The sequence below is a fragment of the Sorex araneus genome, chromosome 5 (assembly GCF_027595985.1).
Source record: "Sorex araneus isolate mSorAra2 chromosome 5, mSorAra2.pri, whole genome shotgun sequence".
NCBI classification, from domain to species: domain Eukaryota; kingdom Metazoa; phylum Chordata; class Mammalia; order Eulipotyphla; family Soricidae; genus Sorex; species Sorex araneus.
In genome coordinates, this window is record NC_073306.1 from 12,127,300 (window position 1) to 12,147,877 (window position 20,578).

A 20,578-nucleotide genomic window follows, 5' to 3' on the forward strand; every position below is an offset into this window, starting at 1 on the left:
GAGAGTATCCCGCCCGCATGGCAGAGCCTGGCAAGCTACCCGTGGTGTATTCAATATGCCAAAAACAGTCACAACAAGTCTCACATTGGAGATGTTACTGGTGCCCGCTCGAGCAAACAGATAAACAATGGGACGACAGTGCAACAGTGCTACACTCACACATATACACACGCACACATATACATACGCATATGCACACACTCACACACATGCACACTTACACACACATATACACACATTCACACAAACACAGTCACATGCACACACTCGCATGCACGCACATTCATACAAACACATTCACACATGCACACACACATGCACACACTCACACATCATGGATTAAAGACTAGAGTTAGACACAGTTGACAGTGCTGGGGAGAAGGCTCGAGGGGCTGGGATGCGTCCATGTGTGGGACCCCCCCTCTTTGATCCCTGGCACTGCATGGTCCCCAAATGTGGTCCTAAATCAAATAAAACAAATACATAAACAAAAAGAGTAGCTCTATTCACCAGGTGGCTCATACAAGTTAGTCAACCTCTCCAAGAGTACCCTGAAACATGCCCAGAGATGAGTCCCAAACTGCCAGCGGAATCTGTCCCATGTTCCCAGGATAGCCACGTCTCCTGGGTCAGGCGTGCGGCCCAGCCTGCTCCTTTAAGAGCTGTGCCTGGGCCTCCAAGAACGGCTTCTCTCCAGCAGGAATCGAAAGCGCCGGCACTTGCTCACCCAGGGCTCCCCGCACAGGCCCTGTGCAGCATCAAGCAGAGAGAACTCCACTGGGCGTCAATTCAGATCCATTTTGTGAGACCCCCGGGGAGCCCCGGCCAGGGGTAACCTCGCCCTTCTGGGGGATAAAAGGAAAAGACACGGGTGGGGAGCTAATATGGGCAGAGCGGGTGCACGCTTAGGGGGTGCATGCATGAGCTGGGGGTTCAGTCCTAGCGCCCCCCGGCCTCTGAGCAAGGCTGGGGTGACCCGACTGGTTCCGGGCACAGCACCCTCAAACCCTTGCATTGACCCACGGGTCCAGCTGGTCATAAATTGCCTGAGGGGTGCCCCTGGCCTCCTAAGGGCAGCTTGAGGGACCCCCTAAAAAATAAAACAAAAATAAAAGGGTGAGACCACGGGCACAGGGCGCACTGACACACGGAAGGCTGAGCCGTGGCCAGAGTCACCCGGGCGGTATCTCGGACCCACGAGAACGGTTTTCTGTGGCTGCTGACCACTGCGCCCCTGAGGGAGGATGTCTGTTCTGCCCTGAGCACTGACCACAGGCACTCGCGGTCACCAGGCAGCTGGGGTAGAACCCCCAGTTTCCTCTGCTGCAGAAGCATCCCTGGAGGTCAAACAAACACCTGGGAGCCAGCGGGAAGGGCTCTGCCTGGGGGGAGTCCAGGCTGCCTCCTCAGCGGCAGCACCGGTGGGTGCGGTGGGTGTGGCCCCCAGACAATGACAACAAAGGGGAGCGGCTCTACTGCCCCAAAGGTGCCTATGAGAGCGACTCACCGCAGGCGGGGATGTCACACAGGTCGGCCTTGAAGTTCTCGTCCAGGGTGAAGCACCAGGGCGCCTCCTTCTGGTTGCCCGGGTTGCGGCAGTAGGAGTGGCCTCCGTTCAGCTCGGGGAAGCGGAGGGCGGTGAAGGTGTGTGTGTGCGGGTACTGCGAGTTCCAGGGCTGGCACTGGCGCCCCGACTTGGTGACGCTGACCGTCCCGCGGTAGTCCACCCCGGTATTGTTATAGCACTTGTGATCTGCAAGATACGCGGGAGAGGCCCAGATGGAGAGCAAGGAAGCAACGGACGGGCTGGAGCGACAACACAGCGGGGAGGGCGTTTGCCTTGCACGCGGCCGACCTGGGTTCGATTCCCCAGCATCCCATAGGGTCCCCCGAGCACCGCCAGGAATAATTCCTGAGTGCATGAGCCAGGAGTAATCTCTGCATCCTTTTGGGTATGACCCCAAAAAAGAAAAAAAAAAAGGGACAGAGGAGGGGCTCGAGCCCCAGCGGAGGGTGGGGGAGGTGGGTGGGAAGCGGTGCCATGAGGGGCCCCGCCCAGGCCTCAGCTTCTGGTGGGGCCAGGGGCCGTCTACCTGCTTGGTGGGCTGCAAGCACCACGCTGCATTCCGGGAGGAATGGAAGGCTGTGCTCCGGGAGTAAAGCCTGATCTTCACGTATATTTCTAACATGGAACACAGGAGAAGCTGGCCGTGGGCAAGGCCCCAGGCACACAAGACACTTCCAGCAGCTTCTAGTCATTTCCAGTGGTGCCTGGAAGCTTCAAACCTTTCCTCTGTGTTGGTCTCACACACAACTCAGGTGAGGAAGGGAGCAGCGGGGAGACAGGGAGAAGGTTTGTTAGGGGGCTCTGGGTCTGGGGTTCTAAGACGGGTTCAGGCCATCTTTGCTGAGTGACATTGAGAAGCTGGGGCTAAGTACTTCTCCTGGGTAATTCACCAGTACTAAGTATTAAGTACTCCTCCCCTCCCCCGCCGGGGCTGCTACTAGGAAGCAAAGTTGAACTGAACAGGAACCTGGAGGGTTTGTGGTAACTAACAGGGACAGCAATAATCTTGGTACTGCTGATACGGACTAAACATTTTAGATGGATTATTATCACTGTCACTGTCATCCTGTTGCTCATCGATTTGCTCGAGCGGGCACCAGTAACATCTCCATTGTGAGACTTGTTGCTACTGTTTCTGGCATATTGAATACGCCTCGGGGAGCTTGTCAGGCTCTGCCGTGCAGGTGGGATACTCTCGGTAGTTTGCCGGGCTCTCCGAGAGGGACGGAGGAATTGAACCCGGGATGGAGGAACCGAACCCAGGTCAGACGCGTGCAAGGCACACACCCTAGCCATTGGGCTATCGAGCTGATTTAATAAAACAGCAGGAACTACCAAAGAGAATCTAAAAGATGACCAGTGCAGCTACTTCCACACAAAGGGCAAAAGGCCAGAGGCACATTCTCCTGTCACGTGGTGGGCAGAGAAGAGTGAGTGGAAGTGTATATATGTATGCATGTGTACAGAAATAAATATATAGGTAATAGGTATATCTCACTGCAGCACAATATCTGGACTGTAAATTGATCGTAATTGCCTTAGCAACCCCCTGTCATTCTGGTTGGGTCACGCACAAGACAAGCTCCCCAGCTCCTTGCTGTACTACCTCTCCGTCCAGCCTGCGTTTAATTTCTTAAATAGGGGAGACCCTCCCGGGCTGCATGCGTTGGAGCCACTGGACCTGCCGCCTGTGTTATCTCCCTGGTCCTGGGAACCATACTGCTTGTTTCTGAGCCACACCCAACAGTGCTCAGGGCTTACTCCTGGCTCTGTGCTCAGGGATCACTCCTCTTGTTGCTTAGGAGACCATATGGGGTGTGGGAGGGTCAAGCCTAGGTCGGCTGCATGCAAGGCAAGTGCCTGGCCTGCTGTACTATCACTGCAGCCCTCCCTGTTAACCAAAATTTAAAGTTGATCTATTTTCCGGGCTGGAGTGATAGTACAGTGGGGAGGGCATTTGCCTTGCACGCGGCCAACCCGGGTTCGATTTCCCAGCATCCCATATGGTCCCCTGAGCACCATCAGGAGTAATTCCTGAGTGCATGAGCCAGGAATAAGCCCTGTGCATCGCTGGGTGTGACCTACAAAGCAAAGGAAGGAAGGAAGGAAGGAAGGAAGGAAGGAAGGAAGGAAGGAAGGAAGGAAGGAAGGAAGGAAGGAAGGAAGGAAGGGAGGGAGGGTGGGTGGGAGGACAAATCTGGGACTGGAGAGATAGCACAGCGGGTAGGGCGTTTGCCTTGCACTCGGCCAACCCGGGTTCGATTCCCAGCATCCCATAGGGTCCCCTGAGCACCACCAGGAGTTAATTCCCGAGTGCAGAGCCAGGAGTAACCCCTGTGCATCGCCGGGTGTGACCCAAACAAGCCAAAAAAAAAAAAGTTGATCAATTTTCCATAACGTTTCCCGAAGGTCGACACGCCACATGGATTCTGCTCCTGAAGGTTCGCCCCCAGCCCCGTTGCCTCAGGAAGGGCGGGAAGAGCGAGGCAACTAGAAGTACAAGCAGGGTGACTCAGGGTCCACTTCTCCCGGGACCTCGCCTGGCCGGGGCGGGGGCGGCGGCGGCACCTACTTTTGTTGATGGGATCCGCCATGGGGATTCCGATCCGGATGCAGTTGGCAGCTTCCGGGCTCTCCGGCAGGGGAAGGTCCTCGCAGTTGGGCAGTTTCAGCCTCATGAGAATCATGGGGTTCGATCTGGCAAAGATGTACTCGGTCTGACACAGGACGTTCTCGAGGATCTCACACTCATCGCGACACAGGTCCCGGGGCTTGGGGACGGCAGCGGTCTCGTCGCAGTAGGGGAAGGCGTAGTGGCACAGGGAGGGGATGGCAAACTGCGAGCACTTGTCGGATAAGTGGCTGGAGGTGCCGATCATGGTGAAGGCGGCTGAAACACAAACACGGCGGTTAACTCCCGGGCCAGGCTGCATCTTCCGGGGCATCGAGGCAGCAGATAAGAGACCCAGACACTCGGGGAAGGGATCTGCACCGAGGCTCAAGCCCGCAACGCCGAGCGAGAGAGATTCATTTCAGATGTCCCAGCAGCTAACTTTCACAGGCTCCTGCGGAGGCGGGGGGCAGGGTGGGGGGGAGCGTTCGGAGTACAAAGTTAGAAAAACAGGATTAAATTACAGCTGTGCTGTTTCCTAATAAAAAAGAATTAATTAGGTTAAGGAACAATATATTTTTTCATTTTTACTACAAAACAGCAGAACTTTGCAATTCATCCGGTACGTTTTATTTATTTATTTATTTATTTATTTATTTATTTTTTATTAGTTCGGTGAGGCTTCGAGAACAGACGAGGGGGATGGGCAGAGCCAGGGCTGGCGCTGGGGACGTGGACCCCAGGCCTCCCCGCAGCGGCTCTGCTGAGTGAGGGGCAGCGGGAGGGCAAAGGGGTGATTTTCTTTTTGACTTACCCTGGTTTCTGGCTTTGGGGGCCAAGCCCAGGGTTACTCAGGGGTGGGCGACTCCTGATGGTGCTCATGGGACCAAGTCACATTCAGAGGGCCGTATCCTAGCTCTGCATTCAGGGGTCACTCCTGGAGGAACTGGGGACACTATTGGCGTTCCAGGGATGGTCGCTATCTACTATCTGATCTCTTCAGAGTGGATTTTTTTTTTTTAATAATGACTTTCCAGTCAGCTCTTGTCTTTTGAAAAATCTCCAAGAGCAGGTAATTATAAGGAGGTTACTGAAAATGTCTACTCGGAATCCTATTTATTTGTATGAATATCTAGTGCAAAGGATGTCAAGATCTTCTTGAAGGAGGTCTTCAATTTCTATCAGTCCCACTTCTCTGGAATTCTCTGGAAATTCAGAGTCCTCGGTACCCCTGGAAGCCCAAGGACTCAGCCAGTATCCTTTTTGGGGGCGTTGTTTTTGGGACACACTTGGTGGTGCTCAGGGCTTACTCCTGGCTCTGTGCTCAGGGGACCATATGTGGTACTGGGGATGGAACCTAGGTCATTCCCACTATCCTATCACTCCGGCCTCAGCCACTATCTTGTATGTTTCCCCTGGCTACTTCTCCAGGTTAACTGGACCCCAGCACCCTCTTATCCTTCAGATTCCTCACAGAACTGAGACCCTGGACATTTCTGCTGTGTCACGTGCCTGCCTTGAAGTTCCTTCTCACCTCTTTCATATTCTTTGTTTTCCCCTGCAGGTGGGGGGCAGCAAGCCAGCAGTGCAAGGGATCACTCTTGGCTCTGTGCTCAGGGATCACTCTCGGCAGTGCTCAGGGGTCCATATGGGATGCACGGGGGATCAAACAGAGGTCAGCCGTGTGCAAGGCAAAAGGCTGCACCTCTGTCCTATCTTTCTGTTCCAGGTCCTCTTTTAAATCTTGTGTCCTATCCTTCTTCTCCTGGTCTCCTTTATCTCTTGGGGCTCACAGGATGAGCGACAAGACACCCATTCACTCCTGAGAAGCACTCGATAAAAGGACCTGTCATTCATTGGAAGCGCAGACTTCACTAGGCTTCCGGAACTTTTATGGACGGAATCTGACAGCTTTCTTGGCATCTCCTGAAGGCAGTATTAGTGGCATGCCTGGATCTACGGCCAAGACAGGGGAGCTCGGTCCTGGGAGAGACACAGGCCGCAGACACCGCCTGATGGCACGCAAAGCCCGGCCAGTGCTCCCGGGGCTCCCGAAGGGCCGTGAGCTGATCCCACTGCAGAGATTCCAGTCCGGGATGCACCCCAACGTGGGGCACGCAAGTGCCGCCCCCACAGGAGGTCTGGACTGAACCCTGGCACTGCAGACGGTCCCTCAGCCATGCCAGGGGCGACCCCCAAGCACTGGGCTGGGAGTAGCCTCTGAGCACTGGGACCCCCTCGGAATAGCTCACCTCATCACTTATTTCAGATGGAGACAGATGTTTCCAGAGGACGAGGCTTCCTCACAGACAGCCAGTGCCCTTCTGGGAACAGCACCCTGAATTCTAAATGCCGGTGTCATTCCTCTTCCTCTCTGTTGCTCTGAAGCATCACGCTTCATGCGGGGGGGGGGGGGGAAGAGCAAGACCTGGCTTCCCCACCCCCACTCGCCCCCACAGCCAGCACATCCCCTGTGCCCCGTTCCTGGCATGCCCCGTGCACTCAGCGATATTTATTGAGTGTTGGGGTGAACGTGAGACTTTCCAAAGCCTCCTTTCCCTCTAAGAGCAACCTCCCATAAATAACTTTAATGCAAGTTCCAGAGCACCAAGATCCTATCTCCTGCTTCCGCAGGGCCCTGCTCGGGCCCTCGGTTGGGAGAAGAGCTCAGGAAAATTTCTGCCGAGAAGAAAACATACTTGTTGGCGGAAACCGAACTCCACCGGCGTCACCTACCTGTGATCTGGTTTTCGATCTCGCCTTGCATGTGCAAAGACTCCATGTAGACCGTGCGATTGCCAATAAATCTGGCGCACGCGATCCCGCGGTAAGGCTGGCAAAATCCATCTTCTTCATACTCATCTCTAAAAGCAGAACAAAAAGGCGAGAAGGCAGGGGTGAGTGGAGGCAGGGATCGGGTGGTTCTGACAGCGTGGTGCCCCAGAGGACCACTAGGGGGCGCGGCAGGGCACAGTATATCCTCGGGACCGGCCTCCATCCGTCCCTGGGAACATCTGTTGATCACATTGGCTAAGTTGCCTTCCACCGCCCCCAAAAATTCATGCTGCAGCCCCAAATCATCCTTAAATATGGGAGAAAACATTTTTATTTTCGCAGCTGGTGGTGGGCTGGAGGATGATGTGGTTATAAGAGAAAGGAGGAAATGAGTTGGAGATCTGGGCACAGGCCCCACGGTTTGTTGCTGTTTGTTTGGAGGCGCGGAGGACTCCCGCTTCCTTGCTGCAAAGGCGTGGGCGCCTTATCCACGAGATGCATCGGGCTGATCTGCCAATTACAAGGCTCCATGCATCAAGGTGGGAGGCGGGGTGCCACGGAGAGAAGCCAAGGGGGTGGGCCGGCTGCCCGGACCCTTCATCTTAACCCTGCAGAGGAGAGGGGCCCGGGCAGACCTTGGCCCCAGCACTTCACACCACTCACCCATTCTCGGGGGCAATCTAGGGAAAACAGCCACGGAGACTCACAACACGAAGGAGACAAATAAAACCCCCTTTCTGAACTTTGCCCCCCATATGTAAAGGGGGGTTGGGATAAAACATTATCTGGGAGGGGATGCTAGAATGTTCTGGGCTTGTGATAACTGTGTAGCAAAGGGTTGGGGTGCAGAGCCTGGGTACAGCTGGACCTGAGGCTGACTCTAGGATGCAAAGGGAGGGACAGGCTCAGCCGGAGAAGACAGCGGTGCCGCCTCTGACAAGGGCATGGGATTTTCTCTCTGCTGTCTTCCAAGGGCAGCCCGCACCCCAACAAAAGGTCCAACGTCCACCAAGCAACACAGTCTCGGGGCAAAAGTACAAAAAGAAACTTTGCTCTTTGGTTTCTTCTGAGCTCGATCACTTCATTTATTTTATATATTGGGGAGGGGGTGAGGGTGGGGGTCCACCCCTGGCCATGCTCAGGGGCTATTCCTCGATCTGTGCTCCAGAGTGACCCCTAGTGGTGCTCCATGCTGGGATCATCCCGGGTTTGGCCGCATGCAAGGCAAGTGCCTTACTCATGCCTGTATTATCTCTCCGGCTCATCACTATAGAGAAAATGTGCCTTCCTGGGTCGAATCTGTGGGATCCCTTAGACGGCAGCCTCCTCTGAGCTGCGGTGTTCTTATCTGGGAGGGTGAAGCTCCTAAGTGACCTCTCGTCCAGTCAAAGGCACGAGCTGGCCGTCAAAACCACAAATGCTCTGCCAAGGGACCATGGCGAGAGAACTTGGGTGACCGTTAAAGGGGCATCATCATCAAAGCAGATGCTGACTCCAAACACGAGCTTCTCCGACTCTGTCAGGTGGAATGTGCTCAATGCTAGGGGCTGAGACTGGCCCTTTGGGGGGTTATGTGTTGGTGCTGGAGGTGAGAATGCCCAGAAGGACAAAACACCAGGTGGACAAATCAGACAGAGTCAATCAGGAAAAGACGCTGGTTTTCATCGGCAGAACCTCCCCTTCCTGTGACGGTCATTTTGAAGGCAGAGATGGCGGAAACATCTCCAGCTGAGACCTCGGCTAGCTTGCACTGCACAGCTCTTTAAAAACGTGCCCTGTGAGTACGCACACAAATGAATCCATCGTATACCTGACAGAAAGACATTGACGTTTTAATGTTGCGAAATCCCGCAAGCACTCCATCTGTTTACTTTCATAAATCCTAGGGTAATGCTAAAGCCTTTTTGGCTTAAATTTTACTTGGACTGTAAAATTAACCCCACTTTTATTGGGTAACTAATACCGTAAACCTACAGGGAGAGAGAAGGTTCTCAGTGACCTAACCTTGAGTTCTGGACCTTGTTGGGGTTCAGAGTAAACCCTCATCCTTCCCCTCCCCTCCCATTACCCATGACACCTTTCTAGCCCCAGGCATTCGCTGAGTCCTGGATTTTTAAGGTGTCATTATGAGAACACTTTTCCCTCCCCCACATCAAACCCTCAAGGCCTCAACTTATCTCTCCTGGGAGGACAAAACCCTGGAATTACCCCCAGATATAAATCCCCAACCTACTGGGAGTTCCCATATTTTATGTGTGAGGCTTAGGCTAAACTTCTTACCACCTTTCCAGCTCTGGACTCTCAAAAACCTCTCTGAATCCTCTTCCCACCCCGCTTTCTTTCCTATAGAATAAAATGGAATGCTAGTGCTTTGGGAACACATTTCTTATCCATGGCTGAAAGCTACAGGTGTGTAAATTTTTTTGGGGGGGTCACACCCAACAATGCACAGGGGTCACTCCTGGCTCTGCACTCAGGAATTACCCCTGGCGGTGCTCAGGGGACCATATGGGATGCCCGGAATCGAACCCGGGTCGGCCGCGTGCAAGGCAAACGCCCTCCCCACTGTGCTATCGCTCCAGCCCCTACGTGTGTAGATTTTGAACTGTGCTGAGCATTCCGGATTCTCTGGCTAGTCTCTTAGAGAATGAAACAACCAAACTCAGTGAAATCATGCCAGCGGGTCGGGTCCTGCCAGCCTAAAAGTGTCTCCACTAGGGGGCCGGAGTGATAGTATAGTGGGTAGAGCTCTTGGCTGCATGTGGCCGACCCAGCTTCGATCCCTGACACCACACAGGGTCCCCGGAACCCTGCCAGAGTGATCCCTGAGCACAGAGCCAGGAGGAAGCCCCGAGCACCATCGCGTGTGTGGTCACCAAATCAAGCAAAAGCGTTTCTCCTGGAAGTTTTGGAAACTCTCATGTCCAACTCCCAGCTCGGTCGAAAAGTCTGGAGTCATCCCTTCTGGGGAGCACAGCGTGAAAGGGCGTTGGCCTTTTACATTCGTGTGAAACCTTCTGCTCGCTGATTACACAGCCCAGATACAGGAACAACCCACACGTCTGGCGGATGAGAGCACGAGGGGACTGTGGGAGACGTCCTTTGCAGCCCTGAGGGAAAGCGAAATCATGGGTTGGGGACACAGCAGAGGAGGAAAGGGGTGAGCCTTGCGTGCAGCTGACCCTGATTTGATCCTCGGCACCACCCTAGCCCCTGAGAACCCCCCCCCAAAAAAAAAAAACTGTAGCATTGTAACACTGTGGTCCTGCTGTTCCTTGACTTGCTCGAGCGGGCACCAGTTAACGGCTCCCTTGTGAGACTTGTTGTTACTGTTTTGGGCATGTCGGATATGTCACGGGGAGCTTGCCAGGCTCTGCCGTGCGGGTGGGATAGTCTTGGATAGAGCAGAGAGGCTGGAGGGAGGGCAGAAAAGCACCCCTGTTCCTCAGTCTCTGCCTGGCCCGAACACTCATCCACAACGAGCTGGTCTGACAGTTGATCTAGATTTTGTGTCCAAGTTGAACGGGCAGCTGGTGCGGAAGTGGTGGTGTGGGGTAGCCGACCTCACGCCCCAGGCCCTGCTTCTTCTGGACAATTCTGCATAGCTGCTGGTGCCCTTTGTCTTGACCGGAATGGCTGAGGGAACTGCACAGCCCCCTCCCTGCGTGGGCCCTGGGTACAGGGCGTGGGGCTCCCCAGCGAGGGGAGGGGGGGTCTCTGATCCGTCCTCGGCCTCCTTGCCGACTGGGCTTTGCCGACAGCCTCTCGGGGCTTGTTCCGGTCTGAGAGCCATCGGTTTCCGCTCCTGCAGGCTCCTGCCTGAGTCTCTCGGGCCCCCGGTGTCTCCTTCCCGCCCCGCCGTCCAGCCTCGTGCCCTCGAGTCAGTCCTAGGACAGACCAAAGGAGCCAGCCGGGGGCCGGCCGGTTCAGAGCAGAAGCCACTCTGCTGCCTGGCCAGCCTGAGCCAAGCCCCGGAATGCCAAAGGCAGACGAGACTGACCGCGGCTACCCCCACCCCAGCTTCGTCTGTACTGCAGCACTGTTGTCCTGTTGTTCGTCGATTTGCTCCAGCGGGCAGCAATAATGTCTTTTTTTTTTTTATGAGACTTGTTGTTACTGTTTTTGGCATATTGAATACGCCATGGGTAGCTTGCGGTGCGGGCAGGATACTCTCAGTACTTGCCAGGCTCTCCGAGAGGGACGGAGGAATCGAACCTGGGTTGGCCGCGTGCAAGGCAAACACCCTCCCCGCTGTGCTATCACTCCAGCCAGCTTCGTCTGGACACAAATAATCACCGCGAGACGCTCGGTAACTGCGTGCTCAGCCTTGCGGTCGACTCAGAGTAAGAATCGCCTTCGGCTTGTAGCAGGCAGCTGTGGCATCCCCCCTACGCCACTAACGCCACGCTCACCGCCAGCTCTTAGCCACGGTCATCGCTTGTAATTATATTGATTAAACATGCGATGGGGCGTCCAACCCGCTGGGAGACGACACCTGGTGACTCTCGAGGGACACGCCTGGCTCTGTGCTCAGAGGCCACTTCCTGGAGGTGTGCAGGGGACCCTCCGGGCCTTGGCCTCAAGCGGGGGGCTTCCTGCAGGCAAAGCACACGCTCTGTGTGCCCTCCGCTGATGTCTCGGCCCCGATACAGAGGGAGTTTATACGGAGACAGTTGATCTGGATTTCACCGGGCCCTGCCTTCTCGCGTGGATCCCAGGGCTGAGAGGCGCAGAGGGCGACACAGTGAAAAACAAGGTCGAGCAAAGCAGTTCAGTGGTGTGGCGAGCTGCCGAGGGGCGGCCGAAGGGCCCGCACTTCTCTCAGCAGCCATTGGATGCTTCCTGGAGGAGGAGAGCGGGGGGCAAAGGCCAGTGAGAAAGATGCACCGAGAGGATTGCCCCCGGGCAGGCGGGCTTGACCCCGGCTCTCTTGCCCTCCCGCCCAGATGCTGGCAGGAGCCGGTGCTGGCCAGGGCGGCTTCCTGCCTCTCGGGGCAATCCCTGACGAGCAGGACGCTGGGGCGGGTCTTGGCACGGCGGAGTGGAAAAGTCACTGGGCTGGAAATCAGAAGGCCGGGGCGCCGAGAGCTGACGTGGCTCCCCCCACGCCTGACTGCCACGGACCCTCCCGAGGTCCCTCAGCGTCGTCTCCCATCCCCAGTGTCGCTCTGCGAAGAGGCGGGAGAGGAAGCATGGATGGCTCTAATCCCGAGCTGCGAGGTCGCTCCTGTCTGCCTGCCTCCGACCCCCCCCCCCGGGGGGGCTGCCTTCTCCCTGGTCTCTGGAGCTGCCTTTACAGCTCTGAGCATCCCGCCCCTCCCCCCACCGCCCCCTCTTGCTGCTGCCACACAGGCTCGGAACGGGGAGATACGATCAGCCCTGCCTGAGCAAAGCCACGGACGTCCCCAGAGGACCAGCCCCGACCACCTCTTCACGGGGGCTACCACTGTGGAACAGAGCAAAAGCTTGTCCTGTGGCCGCAGAGACCCATCCTCTGTGGCCTCGCCTCCCTCCTTGCCGAGAAATCCATCCTCGAGAGGCTGCCCCTGGCTCCCTGCTGGATCCTTCCTGTTCCGGTTCATTCCAGTCTCCCGGAAGCGGCTCCCCAAACCACTGCGGGTGCCCGAAACAGGCTTTCCTTGGGGTATGTCTGGCACTTGACTCCACGGTCCTGTGATCACTGTCCCAGATGACAATTCCTCCTCTTGGCAGAAGGTTTCTGACATTTCTTTCGACTCTGAACCAGCCCTGATTTCCTACGCAGCTGAACCCAGTGTGTGTGTTTGGGGGGAGGGGAGGTTTGAAGAAGGTGCCTCCCCAAAAATAAATAGATGTTTATGGGCTCAAACCCTCTGCACGAATTGTCCTGGCAGGGCCCTTGCTGGCACTGAAGCGCACGTGGTCAGCTGCCCCAGATCCATCAGATTCAGAGGTGGCAGGTCAAAGGCAGGCTCCTGGGCACCCCACCTCCTCCCACCCCTCTTTCTGACCCAGAAACACAAGGTCTCGCTGGGTCCCCGGGCTCCCGGGTGCTGTGACTCGGGGCTCAGTACTGAATCGTGTCTGATTCCCGGAGGCTGTTCTTTTAACTGAAACACCCTGAGCCTCTCGCCTTGGCGGTCCGTCCCCTGGGCTGTCTTGAGGCTAGAGCAAGGCAGACATGTCTTCAGCGAGAGATTATGTGTCTCTCTCTGTGCGAGTGAGCACGCCTGTCAGTGCTGCAGTTGGGGGGCGGGGGCGCTGCCCAAAAGGTGGCTCTCAGGAAATGACTCTCCAGGCGGAGACACCGGAGAAAGGAATGCAGAGTCCCTCCTCCTCATTCACAACACTCCCTGTGCTCCGCTCCACGGCCTCCACGTCTGAAAAGCTGAAGGCGGCCGCAAACCTCAGCAGTGGACCCACGTGGACCACCCAGTGCCTGGTACTGGGTTTCAAGACGGTGGGGCCAGAGTGACGGGACAGTGGGGAGGGCGTTCGCCTTGCATGTGGCCAACCTGGGTTCGATTCCCACCACCCCCTATGGCCCCCTGAGCCTGCTGGGAGTAATCTCTGGGCACAGAGCCAGGAGTAAGCCCTGAGCACTGCCAGGTGTGGCTCCCAACAAAATGGAATAAAAACATTAAAGAACCAAGATGGATTTTTTTTTTTTTAATCAGAACACGAAACCTCAGCTTTGCTCACCTCCGGCCCGGCCCAGCAGCGTCAACCCTCTCCCTGCTTCAGAGTGGCCCCAGGAACTCGCTGGCTGATGGCAGATATCCACTACCGACCTTGTCCACCTGTGCTCATGTTCTAAGCAGGGCAGATGCCAAGGTTTAGTACTGAGGAGGCTGGAGTCATAGCACAGTGCCTTGCACGCGGCTGATCCGGGTTCAATTCCCAGCATCCCATATGGTCCCCCAAGCACCGCCAGGAGTAATTCCTGAGTGCAGAGCCAGGAGTGACCCCTGTGCATTGCTGGGTGTGACTCAAAAATTAAAGAAAGAAAGAAGGAAGGAAAGGAAGAAAGAAAGAAAGAAAGAAAGAAAGAAAGAAAGAAAGAAAGAAAGAAAGAAAGAAAGAAAGAAAGAAAGAAAAAAAGAAAGAAAGAGGAAGAAAGAAAGAAAGAAAGAGAAGGAAAGAAAGAAAAGAAAAAGAAAGAGAGAAAGAAAGAAAGATAAAGAAAAAAGAAAGAAAGGAAGGAAGGAAGGAAGGAAGGAAGAAAAAAGGAAGGAAGAAAGAAAAAGAGAGAGAAAGAAAAAGAGAAAGAAAGAAAGAAAGAAGGAAAGAAAAAGTGAAAGAGAGGAAGAAAGAGGGAAAGAAAGAAATAAAGGAAGAAAGAAAGAAGGAAAGAAAGAGAAAGAAAGGAAGAAAGAAAGTAAAAAGGAAGAAAGAAAAAGAGAAAAGAAAAAGAAAGAAAAAGAGAAAGTAAAAGAAAAAGAAAGAAAGAAAGAAAGAAGGAAAGAAAAAGAAAGAAAAAGTGAAAGAAAGGAAGAAAGAGAGGGAAAGAAAGAAAGAAAGAGAGAAAGAGAAAGAAAAGAAAAAGAAAGAGAGAAAGAGAAAGAAAAAGAAAGGAAGGAAGGAAGAAAGAAAAGAGAAAGAAAGGAAGAAAGAAAGAAAGAAAGAAAGAAAGAAAAAAGAGAGAGAAAGAAAAAGAAAAAGAAAGAAGGAAAGAAAAAGAGAAAAAGGAAGAAAGAAAGAAAGAAAGAAAGAAAAGGAAGAAAGAAAGAAAAAGAAAGAAAGAAAAGAAAAAGAGAGAAAAAGAAAAAGAAAGAAGGAAAGAAAAAGAAAGAGAAAAAGGAAGAAAGAAAGAAAGAAAGAAAAAAGGAAGAAAAAAGAAAGAAAGAAAAGAAAAAGAGAGAGAGAAAGAAAAAGAAAAAGAAAGAAGGAAAGAAAAAGAAAAAGAGAAAGAAAGGAAGAAAGAAAGGAAGGAAGAAAGTGAAAGGAAGGAAGAAAGAAAGAAAGAAAGAAAGAAAGAAAGAAAGAAAGAAAGAAAGAAAGAAAGAAAGAAAGAAAGAAAGAAAGAAAGAAAGAAAGAAAAGAGACAGAAAGAAAGAAAGAGTACTGGGAGCTTCCCCAGGGCTGGGGGCAGCAGTGGGCGTTACTCCTAGCTCTGCACTTGGAGGACCGTCTGCGGCACTGGGGATGGACCCAGCGTCAGCCGCATGAGAGGCGAGTGCCTTAGCTGCTGTGCGGTCTCCCCAGGCCCTCCCAGCAGGTGCCGGGAGCTCGGCCATGTGGTTCCATTTCCCACGGGCCTGACTGAGGCCAGGGCTACGTGAGTGGGTGGGAAGGCAGGAGTGGGGCTCGCGCCTCCTGACGTCTGGATATACTGGGCTTCTGAGCTGGAGGAGCAAGGGCAGAGGCAGAGCAAGGCCCTGGGGACGGGAGTAGAATTCCACAGAGGGCGGAGAAGAGAAAGGGACGGAAAAGCAGGAGTGAGGCGAGGAGAGCAGGGCGGGGCCGGCACAGGCGGGAGGGAGGCCGAGCAGGATGTGTTAGAGAAAAGTGACAGAGGAGATGGTTCTAACATCTCACCCCATGAAATAAATTTGCATGACACTTCCACAGAGATATTATTGTCTGGATTTAGAGTCTTCTTCGCACATTCTTGCAAGCGGATGATGTCAGAGCATTCCTAATCCACCCTTGAGAAAAGACCAACGCTTGCTTGGCTTTGAAACACAGGAGGAGCACAAGGAGAGGGAGAATGTCATCCACAAGCCACGGAGAGTCACTGCTCACGCAGGCATCCCCAGAAACACGCAGCTGACTTCTTCTTATAAACTGCGCTGCTCGGAGACCCGCCCCAGGGTAGAGGAATAACGGAGGCTATGTCTGGGCCTCTGGGCGGACAGAGTTCCCTCCCAGTTCAGAACACCTCCTCTGGACTGGAGGGAGATCAACACTGATCTTCGTCGAGCTACTGTATCTTTATCACTGCCTGTCCGCCTGTCCAGAGTAGATGTGTATGAGTGTTATGGTAGGAGTGGTCGAAAGGGTGCCAGGTGAACTCTAGCACTGTCGTCCCGTTGTTCATCGATTTGCTCGAGCAGGCACCAGTAACGTCTCCATTGTGAGACTTGTAGTTGCTGTTTTGGCATATCCAATACGCCATGGGGAGCTTGTTAGGCTCTCCGAGAGGCACGAAGGAATTGAACCTGGGTCAGCAAGGCAAAGGCCCTACCCGCTGTGCGGTCGCTCCAGCTAGGTGAACTAGTTAATTTAATTGGTTGTCTAAAATCCCACCTGGGGGCTGGAGTGATCGCACAGCGGGTTAGGACGTTTGCCTTGCACACAGATGACCCGGGTTTGATTCCTCCACCCCTCTCGGAGAGCCCGGCAAGCTACCGAGAGTATCTCACCCGCATGGCAGAGCCTGGCAAGCTCCCCGTGGCGTATTCAATATGCCCAAAACAGTAACAACAAGTCTCACAATGGAGACGTCACTGGTGCCCGCTTCAGCAAATCGATGAGCAATGTGATGCAGTGACAGTGGGTTGGGGGCGGGGGGAGGGCCACACCTGGCAGTACTTAGCGCACCAGAGGCAGTGCCGGAGATTGAACCAGGACCGGCCACAAGCAAGGCGAGCGCCTGAACCCCTCTCCTATCTGCTTTTCCCACCAGATCTTTCCCCCGGCTGCTCTGCTGGGGAAATGGAGCGACGCAGCAGAGGACAGTGGGGGAGAGCGGAGGCTGGGAAGCGGGGATGCCCGCCCCGGTGGAGGGTTATCATCTCTCTGCCGGTGGGCGGGGCGGGGCGGGGCGGGGTGACATTGTACCCGTCAAACATAGAAACGTTTATGCTGCTGTAAACCAATGTTACCTCAGTAAATGAAAACAACGAAGCGGAGAGCGAAGTCAGGCTCTCCGTGTTTACACGGCGGCGAGATTAAATTAAAGACATGCACTGCACGGAGCCGTGGCCTGGGTGGTTTAATTGCTCTCACGGAGGCAGAAATGCCAGCACGCTGATCTCCCCGCGAGGCTGGGGAACGAGAACTTGTGGGTGCGGGAGGTCTTGGGGGAAGGTGACAGAGGTGCGGGGGCAGGGGAGGACGGGGTGGGGGGAGGCCGGAAGGACAGACGGGTGGAGAGTGACCCCCCCACCCCTGCCCACCCAGGCCCACGGGGGGCATTTGCTCAGCCTCTCTGGGCCCGTCTTTGCTTTCCAGTGAGAAGGGGAGCAGACCTCTCCACATCGCGGCGTCCCTGGAATTTGCACGGCCGTGCGAGAGAAAGGCTTTGTGAGCTCAGAGCCCCATTGTAGAATGTTCCAGACTCACGGGTGAGTGCAGGGGTTGGGGGGACGGGGGTGAGAAAACTCGAACCCTGGGGAGATCAGACCTCTGATATGAGTCAGTCTGAGTCATGCTGGAAAATGTGACTTTTTCTAATTCCTTCCCTCCTTTATTGGTCAGGGAAAGAAAAGAACATTATCTTGAAAAAAAAGAAAAAAACAAACCCACCAAAAAACCGCAAACCGAAGCTGAACTTCTAAAAAGCAGCATTGCAAAGCGGGATCCTGCTTACGAAGCATTTTCCATGCTTTATCTTATCTAGTCCTCAGAATCACCCGAAGAGGCATCATTTTCTTCTCTCTATTTTTTTCTGGGGGGGGGGCACACTCAGGAGAGCTCAGGGGCTCTTCCTGGAGGTGTTCAGGGGACCACATGGTGCCGGGATGAGACCCAGGCCCCCGCACGCACAGTGAGTGCTCAGCCCTTGAGCCTGTGCCCTTCCTTACCCCCACCGCAGAGGTAGACGGCATTTATTTTTTTTTTTGGAAACTTTTAAAAATAGATCGAGGGTTTATGATTTTCACTACAGTGAATGATGGCTTCCCATGCACAGAATTCCAACACTGCACCCCTTGTGGGTGTCCCCACCTTCCTCCCGCAAGGACCCCGACGCCCCTCCCTTTCACAGCCCCAACACCCCCCCCCCCCCACAACATTGTTGTTGTGTGGACCCGTCACTGCATTGCCTTCAGCCCTGTGTTATACCTTGCTGTGTATCTTTTCCTTTTGGGAGGGGGGAGGGAGAAGGGGCCACACCTGGCAGTGCCCAAGGCCTACTCCTGGCTCTGCACTCAGGGACCACGCCTGGTGGTGCTCAGGGGGACCATCTGGGATGCCGGGGATTGAATCTACGTTGACTTCGTGCAAGACAAGCTCCCTCCCCACTAGATTAGTGCTCTGGCCTGCTGTGTATCATTCAGTGCCATATTCCGTACCTACCCACAGACCCTTGAAAGATGAGGAAAGCAAGGTTAGGGGCTCCGGGAGCTTCTCTGATTACCTGGCCACTCCCTGGCAAAGTGGGGGCCTGCAGCATCAGATGCAGTATCCTTCCTTCTTCCTCTAAGCTGGCCTTCCCCAACCCCACCTTTACTTCCCGTCACAAAGCTGTTTCGCAGAAAGTGATCAATCACGTTCGGCTACTGGGGTGTTGGCCGGCAGTCACTGGGCTTCGAGAGGAGAATCATCCTGTTCTCAGCAAGGACAGGGGTGAGGCCTCACACAGCCCGAGGGAAATGGGCAGGTCTACTGGGGCTCACGCCCGTAGAGCAATGCCAGGACGAGGCGCTCAGGCAACAGAAGCGGATCAATGAGTTTGGGGCCAACAGCTCAAGCCCTGCTTGCTAACACTTTGCTTCTCCCATCTAACTCCTTCGCTTCACAGCTGTCCTATTTGTCAACAATGTACTTGTTCAACCATTCAGACGAAAACGGGGTTTTCTGGAGAAAGAGACTAACACAGATAGGAAAAAGGAAGCCAGTGGAAATGAAAATGATGCTATGATCCCAAATGCCAGGTGTTGGTTGAGGACTGACTTTTCCTTGCCTCAGAAGGTTCCAAGTTGCGGTTGACGAGATAGCATAGCACTTGCCTTGCATAGGGCCAACTTAGGATAGACCCCTGGCATCCCAGGTGGTCCCCCAAGCACAACTAAGGGTAATTCCCGTGTGCAGTCAGGAGTAACCTGAGCATTGCTGGGTGTGGCCCCCAAACAGAAAAGAAACAGAAAAAAAGAAGATTCAAAGTAGTTGGTCTCCAAACCCCCAGGAACAGGAAGATAGAAAGATAGAAGATCTATCTGAAAAAGATCTATCTTTTCAGCAAGATAGAAAGAGTTTGGAAACCTTGAGAGAGGTTGTGCCTGAATCAGCTAGCAAACACAGGAGCTAAGTGTAACAGACGGAGTGCAGGAAAATGCCCCGGCAGACTGGGGGAGTCAGGGAGAACTTCCTGAAGGAGAGGACGTTGGGATGCGGGATGCCACGGGCTCTCAAGGTCACTGCACAATGGAGCCAGGTGGTCAGGCCCTACAGAGATCCTTTACACTGTGCAGATATTGGCACCCAAGGAAGAACAAACTATACATCTGAATTCCCTTTTGCTCCAAACTTTACTCTCAGGGCCAGAGAGCTAGAGCTCTCTGCACGTAAGGCACGTGCCTTGCACACAGCTGACCCCAGTCTGTGCCCTGGCACCTGGTACAGGGCCCCTTGGCACAACCAAGGCTGTGACCCCTGAGCACAGCTGGAGTAATAATCCCCAGACCAAATATAATCCCTTCTCTCTCTCTCTCTCTCTCCCCCCCCCCACACACACACACACACATACACACACACACCCCACTCTGCCCCCTTGTTGCCAGACATCAGCTCTAACAAGCAAGGACTTGGCGTGAGTACGTGTGACCTAAGCAGCTGGTTCGTAAGTGGTTCAAAAGACCGTCTCAGTGTTGGGGAGATGACGGCAGTGTTCTGAAGGCCTCCTGCCTCGTAGAAGACGTGTACGCTCAGGGTAACACCCTTAAAAAGGATAAAGAAGAAAAGGAGCACTTTCATGCTTTCGTGTGGCTTTGCCCAAAAACTCACCCTGGCAGTGGGAGAGAGAGAGAGGGAGAGAAAGAGAGAGAGGGAGGGAGAGAAAGAGGGAGGAAGAGAGGGAGGGAGGGAGGGAGGGAAGGAGGGAGAGAGAAGGAGAGAGAGAAAGAGAGAGAGAGGGAGAGAGAGAGAGGGAGAACAGGAAAGCCGCCCCCTCTGAAACGGTCTCTGCCCACTACAAGCAGATTCACCCAGCACATCACTGAAGAGTCTGGGACCCCCAAAAGCCTGCATGGGGCTTCAAGCTGCAGACAGCAGACGGACACTCGCTCTGGATGCAGGAAAGACCCGGGATGGGCCAGGCCACAGCGGGGGGAAGGCCCACAGCAGGGCGTAACTTGAAAGCGCAGCCGGGGACTGCCAGTTCCCAAGCAACCCCCGGTGGGTTTCCACACACTGTAAATCTGCTCCCGCCCCCCAGTGCTGGGCTCTGCGTCTGGAGTACTCAGCACAGGAACGCCGGGAGAACCAAGCGCTGCTCTTTGATGAGTCAGCACCTGGCAGAGCTCTGAGAGTCCCTCTGATAAACATAATCCCGCTGTCCACTTGCAGGTTCAGAGGCGCTAAGCCCTGGGTATGTGACTGTAGACAGGCCGTCCCACCAGCACGGGGCTGGGGGGGAGGGGGTTGCGCGGGGCGGCACATAGTTTTCCCTCTGTTCGGGGGGAGAGGGGCTTGAGGTTCAGAGAAGTGAAGCCCGCTGCCTTCGTTCTGTTTACACGATGCCCAGGGCCTGGAGCCAGCCTGGC

The 20,578-nt window shown here is 54.4% G+C and overlaps 1 protein-coding gene across 1 annotated transcript in view; it reads right to left on the reverse strand.

The window, feature by feature from the left end:
- The window catches only part of ROR1 (receptor tyrosine kinase like orphan receptor 1), a 402,488-nt gene that overhangs the window by 37,951 nt on the left and 343,959 nt on the right, over positions 1-20,578 (reverse strand). Inside the window, exons 5-7 of the mRNA XM_055139263.1 lie at positions 6,915-7,042; positions 4,140-4,457; positions 1,508-1,753 (exon numbers count right to left, since the gene is read on the reverse strand). Of these exons, the coding sequence (XP_054995238.1) occupies positions 1,508-1,753; positions 4,140-4,457; positions 6,915-7,042 (692 nt within the window). The remainder of the gene's footprint in view (positions 1-1,507; positions 1,754-4,139; positions 4,458-6,914; positions 7,043-20,578) is intronic.